The 7,231-nt window shown below is 27.4% G+C and overlaps 1 protein-coding gene across 1 annotated transcript; it reads right to left on the reverse strand.

Moving 5' to 3' along the window:
* Positions 1–5,086: 5,086 nt before the first annotated feature.
* On the reverse strand, positions 5,087–6,705 carry LOC112685953. The gene is made up of 5 exons (XM_025558026.1): positions 6,684–6,705; positions 6,143–6,472; positions 5,923–6,042; positions 5,674–5,823; positions 5,087–5,544 (listed from the first exon to the last, which is right to left on the reverse strand). The coding sequence occupies exons 1-5, from the start codon at positions 6,703–6,705 to the stop codon at positions 5,087–5,089; spliced, it is 1,080 nt and encodes a 359-aa protein (XP_025413811.1).
* Positions 6,706–7,231: the final 526 nt, after the last annotated feature.

Genomic DNA, 7,231 nt, shown 5'->3' on the forward strand with positions numbered 1-7,231 from the left:
TTCTAAGTTAAACCCTATTAAAAAATCTCCAATACAGAAAAAATGCTCTCTTCTAATATTTAAACAAATTCTATGTCCACTACTCACTTATGCGTGTCTGGTCTGGGGAAAATACGCAACCACTCACATCAGTAAAATACAAATTTATCAAAATAAAGTGCTACGTATTATTGCGAACGCACCTTGGTTTATAAGGAATATAAACCTTCACAAAGACCTTCAGATTCAGGAAATCATAGACAACATAATAACCTTATCAAAAAAACTTCCATACCTCACTGCTTAACTCTTATGGCTCACTTCACTATAAACTCCACATACACCCACTTCATCGTAGATTAAAACGTCCACATGACCTTCTGGTTTAACAACTCCACACAATATACGGCAGCTGTTTGTTACTTTTAGCGTCTAATATTAAGGTTTATAATTTGTTTATATATTATATCTGTTTATACTTTATTGTTAATTATTATTATATCAGTTCACTTTATTTATGTATTATTATATTAACACTTGATAATTTATTGAATCTTTTATTATTATATTATATTAATTCATTTAATTTTACCTGATTTCTTTGTATGTGCAATATTAAATATTAAATAAATATTACTTACAATATATATTATACAAATAGGTAATTGTACATTTTTAGATTTTAAAATGAAAATTGTAGGTGCCTACCTATACAATGTTCACAGTTTTCTAGTGGTGCAATTGCTAAATTTTCACAGGCCAATATACACTACTGGCATTGGGTTCTCAGTTATGGTACTTGAGTGTTATACAATAATAAATATTATTTTTTGATCAATAGAATAAAAAAAATTAAATATTTGAAATTCGATTTTTTATAATCAGTTACTTATCACTATAATCAATAATTATAACAAAATGTAAACATTTTCCAAACTGCATATGGCTGCCAGACTTCAATGATTGAAAGGAGTCGGCTATCTAGTTTAATATATATCTGTGGTTATACCATACCTCTTGTTATCTACAGAAAAAAATACATAGAGATTTTCTAAAGTATCAATTATATTTGCAATAATTGTGCTTGCATCCATGCAACTAACCGACAATGTTCCATTGTAATGTTTTTTTTTCTTTTTTTTACTTATCAGTTAATACAATAATAATAATATTATATTTATGATATTCTTATAAAATTATAAAAAAAGTAGAAATATTTTTTTTTTCATAGGGAAATACTTGAATTCGTAATTGTATTGTGTAATATAAATACTATTTATAGTTGATTATTAAAATACTTAAAATATTATTAAATTGCCGACTCAATGTATCGATAAAGCATTATGAAAACTAGGCCCAACTAGAACGGTGTGGAGGGGTGTCCCACTCTCTAAATCCCCCCCTCGGGACGGCCCTGGGCATAGCATTTTTAACAAACGTGTTTTGACTTTGTTTTCAAGCTTTTTTTTTTAAGTTTTCTGTACAGACAAGGCTTATCGATTCGAAAACAGGTAGACGGAGAAGGAATAGCCTTTTTAACAATCGTAGTCTTCAATAAAATCATTATTAAAACAAAAAAAAAAATTTCATTTGTTGTTGCGTGGGACTTCGGGTAACGGCGTATACAACAGTTAATATAAAAGTTTATTTGAGTTCTTACATTTTTTTTCATAATTTTGGTTATAATGACAATTGATTATTATGACCAATTTTTACTAGTCCCTTGAATATAATAATGAACGGTTTCTACTGTATATAACTTATTTTGGTATACCTGTTTGAGAAATATTTAATTACTTATTTTTATGAAATTTATAGATTTACCTTCAAAATTAGTTGGAAAATGATAAAGATTAAATTAATTTATTGATTTGTTTTCATTACTATAAATCATTAATTTTATTAATGGTAAATTAATATCTTATGAAATTTACTAAAATGTATTCAAATTAAATCACGAATTGTAAAAGAAATATTAATTATTATTCCTTCTTTGAAATCGTGATGGTATTTTAATTTATCTTTGATTTAGTTTCAGATTATAATCAATGGGTCAACAATTAGTAGCTACCTAAGAGCTATTAAGAGGCCGTTCTGGTAGTAAAATTCGACCGTAAAAACATGCTTTTGTACTTCCCATTTTCCTTAGCCCTCGTTAGTCGTAAAACCATGATTTCTTCACTAAAATAAACTTGAGAAGTTCATCTAGATAAATACGTGTCAGATTTTCGATTTTTTTTTTCAAACCAATGATATATGCCTCTTAAATTTTCAAAATTTTCAAAATGTTTAAAGAATTATATAAAAAAGACAGTAAAAGATATCAAAAATCTGAGACGTTATCTAGAGCAACTTCTTAAGTTTATTTTGGTGAAGAAATCATGTTTCCACGACAAACGAGGGCTGAGGAAAATGAGAAGTACAAAAACATGTTTTTGGTAAGTAAAATTAAAAATGTACAGTCGTCAAATACGAAAAAATAAATTGGCCCACCCTTTTTCACGGATTAACTTGAAACCTATACCAATATTTTGCGAGTTATTTGCGAGAATTTGCGAGTTCATTTTCAAAATTTGCGAGTTCACCCCTTACCCACAAATTCCATTTTCCTGCCATGATGTCAGCACACTTAACACGCCCTAGAATTTCAAATTATTAGAATCAAAGGAAACAAAGTAATAACCGGTTATAGTAAGATCTTTTATCACCATACCTAGGGTTGCAAAAAAATCAGTTTTTTTAAAAAAACACATAAAATACGTTTTATTTGTTTAAAACAATGATTTTTATGTTTTAAACAGTTTTTAATTGTTATTTTATTCGTAAGTTTTAAATATTGTTTAAAAAAAATTTTTTTTTTATTTAAAACTAAGTTTATAAAAATATTTTCCCTAAATGAAATTATTACTCTCAGATTTGTAACTATAGTACAGTACAGATGAAAGGTGATTTTATATAGATACTATGATCTTTAATTAGTTCTAAAAAATTACCAAAAATCTTTGTTTCTATCTGTTATTATACTTTTTTAATAACATTTATAAAATAAAATAATAATATCCTTTATTTATATAGAGAATAAATTATCATACTGTTTTAAATATGTTTGAACGGTCATTTTCACATTTTCCACTGTTATTATATTTTAAATTTACCTATCTAAAAATTATGATTTACGACTTACGAGTATGTAACTTATGACTTATTAGTTGTAGACACGTCTTTCAATTATAATTATGGTCTATAGCAACACAATAGAACCTTCCGGAGGACTCATGGGTTTTCCAATTAAAGACACTTCATAATACAATGATTTGATGTAATTTTAAATTTGTTATCCAAATAAAGAGCTATATTTAAAATAAAATATTCTCCATTAATAAGTTCTAAGGCAACTTGGAGGGGCTACGTAAAGTTGGCCCACCCGTCTGTTTTTTAATTATAATTCGCAAATGGCTTACTCGCAAATTTTGAAAATGAATTCACAAATTCTCGTAAAATATTAGTATAGGTTTCAAGTTAATCCGTGAAAAAGGATGAGCCAATTTCACGTACGTGTCGTCAAGTGCTGCTTTGCTGATTATAGCGGCAGCGTTCGAAAACAGTGTTCATTACCACCACCTCGCGCTCGAACGCTACACGTGTACATTTTATAGTCAATATATCAGATTATTTTAATTGTTCTTTTTTTTTCTGCAAAATTTCGCAAATTAAAAACTTCATTTGTAGTATTTTATAATGTCTTAAAGCTCGCTTGTGAATTATTTTTTCAAAAATCGGTTTCTAACAAAACATAGTAAATTATATCATTTTTCCCAGTACCAGATCTACAAATTATGTAACCCGGGGCACAACATAATATTAGCGCCCCTAAAAGTTACCAATAAAAAATGCATGTGTCCTAAAGTGTATCAGAATACGAATTATTATAGGCAATTTAAATTTTAAATATTCACTCAATAAATAAAGAAATTATATATATATTTAATATTTATATATTATGGAAATGTTTATTTTCAATAAAAAACAAAAAATTTAGAACTTAAACCTATATCATAACTTAATGAAGCCTTAGAATCTATAGTAAAGTAAAATAATAATTTTCTTGTTTCTATTTAATAATAATTTTTCTTGATTTTTTTTGATGCGAATTCGTTAATAATATCTTCATAATTTATGGATTTAGCAACTTCGTGCTCAATGGATATCATTGACAGGTTATTTAATCTTGTTTGTTTTGTAGTTGATCTTAAATATGATTTAATTAGTTTCAGTTTACCAAAACTGCGTTCACAAAATGCCGATGTTATGGGTAATGTCAAAAATATTTGATAGGCTGTAAATATGTTGGGATAAGCATCTTGAAGACCATTTTTAAGAATAAAATTTAAAATTTCATGTCAACGAGCATTTATTAATTTATTATCCAATTGAATTACATGTTGAGTAAAACTATCCAACTCTAAAATTAATTAATTTTTGTCAATGTCTTTTTCATATTTTACACAAAAGTCCATAGCATGTTTTTTTAATTGAATTGTTGGCATACTAAGTAAAAACTTTCCATCTAAAAAAGAAAAATCTTTTGCAGCTTCATCAATGGAATCAAATCTTTCTTTTAAACCGTTCAAGATTCTATCACAGACATTTTTCATTAAAATTTTAAATTTATTTTCTTCGGATAATTTTGATGATTCGTCCTCCGCTAATTCACCAGGCATTTTTTCTTTTTTCTAGCTCGAATCGATGGAAATACCGGTTCTATTGATAGCTCAGATGATTTTTGTTTTGATTCATCAAGTGCTTCTTCAATACCTTCTTCCCTAAATTTCTCAATAAAATGTATCAGACCTTCTAAGTGATGAGTCGCTATATCTATTGTAATGTTCTGTTTTTGTAAAATCACATTTACTCTATCAATTGCAGTTAATATTTTATTCCATATTATTAACATACATATAAAATTAAAATTTGTTATCCCTTTCAACAAACAATTTAATTCAACACTTGCTTCTTCACATAAATTACTATTTTTAAGTAACTTACAGACATGAATAACTTGGGCTAACTGCAAATATAATGATTTAACTGCGCGTTGCTTTGCAGATCATCTGGTCGTACTGTAATCTTTCAATGAACATTTCAAATGTTCTTTAAGAATATCCCACCTCTGAGTAGAACTAGAGAAAAATTTGAACAATTTTTGAACAATACCAAAGAATTTTTCTAATTCCGGTGAACATTTAGCGGCATATAAGCCTACTAAGTTTAGACTGTAGGCCGTACAAGGAATAAACCTAGCCAAAGAGTTTTTAGAACTGATCCTAGCTTGAACACCTTTCCATTTCCCAGCCATATTACCTCCATTGTTATATGACTGACCGCGACAGTAGGATAAATCAATACTATGATTAGACAAGCTTCTCAAAATATCTTCTGTTATTGCCTCACCAGTTTTTTTAAAAACTTGTAAAAAACCTAGAAAACTTTCCACAATTTCACATCCATTTTCATTTACAATAACATAACGAATAACTTGAGACATTGGCTCTTCATGTGAGATATCTGGCGTGCAGTCGAATAATAATGAATAATATGTAGCGCTTTTAATTTTTGATAAAATTGTATTTCTAACTTTATTTGCAATAATTTCTAAAAATTCATTTTGAATTTCGTGTGAAAAATATGTAATACTTCCTTTTTTTTGACTTTCAAAATGAATTCTTAGAGGCTCGTTATAATGAGATATTAAATTTACCAAATTTAAAAATTTTCCACTTTGATTAGATTTACCTATATTAGAAACAATTTCGTCAGTTCCACGAAAAGCACTGTTCTCCATTGCTAGATGCATAATTATGTCAATTATTGTTTTCAATACTAATCTCTAATGATTTTCTTCTAATTTTATTGCATTTTGTAACTCTATATCAATTCATTTACCTTCACAAATTGACATTTCAAGCATTTTCCATGAACAAAAATACTTTTTATGAATATTAGAATTTTCATGTTCTGGTATTCTTTCTGATACTTTCTTCCAATTAATAAACCCATCTAATGCTAATTTTGATATATTTTTGTCGTTTGAATTTAAACAATTTGCATGGTACACAAAATAATGCATTTTTTGATTTGGAATAGCTAAGCCAAGTTCGTCGACATTGATTTCCATTTACAAGATTTTTGAAAAACCCAGAAACATTAACAGAACGCCCTTCTCTTTCAGATCTAGTAAGTTTCAATTTTTCAATATAGTTCATTCTCATTCTAACAATATGAGTTCTTTGAGAATCTATTATTTTTTCAGACCATGTACCACAATCTTTGAAATCCAAAGTTTCATTTTCACTTAATTTCAATGACATAAATTCGGACACATTTAGATTTTGATCTTTTTCATGATCAGAATTTATTTCCTCGACAATTACTCCAGAACTACATTTCTCAGTATTCTCATCCTCTTCAACATCTGTCCCATTCTCTTCATTTTCTATGAAATATTAGATATTTATAATAAATCCAGGTATAGGTCCTTGTAAGAAAATTATAATGCCGCAATTGTAATTAAATATTATCAATACTCGGCAAAAACGCCGTAAATATACTTGCTAAAAAATATTTCCGTATGTCTCTTAGTGTATATAATATTAATATCATATACAGCGGTTTTACTTAGCACTTTACTCATAATCTATATTTACGGCATTGTTGTTTAGGAAACATGTCGTAATAATGCCGTGTCTAATAAATTAATTTTAAATTACTGATAAATGATAATGTTTGGGATTTCACTGTTGTATACTGTTACTCATCACACACATATTTGGTTCACTTCTCTATAATATTTTAATATTTTAGTGATCAGTACATTTTCGTATGCTAGGTAAAAAAACTGTAACTGGAATTACGGCGTTTTTGCTTAGTAAACAATTCTAAATAATTTATAGCGTTCTTAGTATAAATATCAAAATCAGAATATCTCGATGAAATAAAATTGAACAGTTCCATTGCATTTGTCAGGTATTTTTTTAATAGAAATTATGTATTTTAGTTTGAAAAATATTATATTTATGAAAATAGAACAACCAATAATTACAAAACATTAAAATCAATTTTACTCAAAATGTCATGTAGAAAACTTACGGCATTCTTCCTTCACAGGGCAGTATTTTACTGTATTATTTCAATATATTATAAAAATTAATTCACAAAATTTTCCGAAAACTATTATTTTAAAAGTTATACCTGT

Source organism: Sipha flava, unplaced genomic scaffold (genome assembly GCF_003268045.1).
Source record: "Sipha flava isolate LNK unplaced genomic scaffold, YSA_version1 299_pilon_pilon, whole genome shotgun sequence".
In the NCBI taxonomy this organism is placed as follows: domain Eukaryota; kingdom Metazoa; phylum Arthropoda; class Insecta; order Hemiptera; family Aphididae; genus Sipha; species Sipha flava.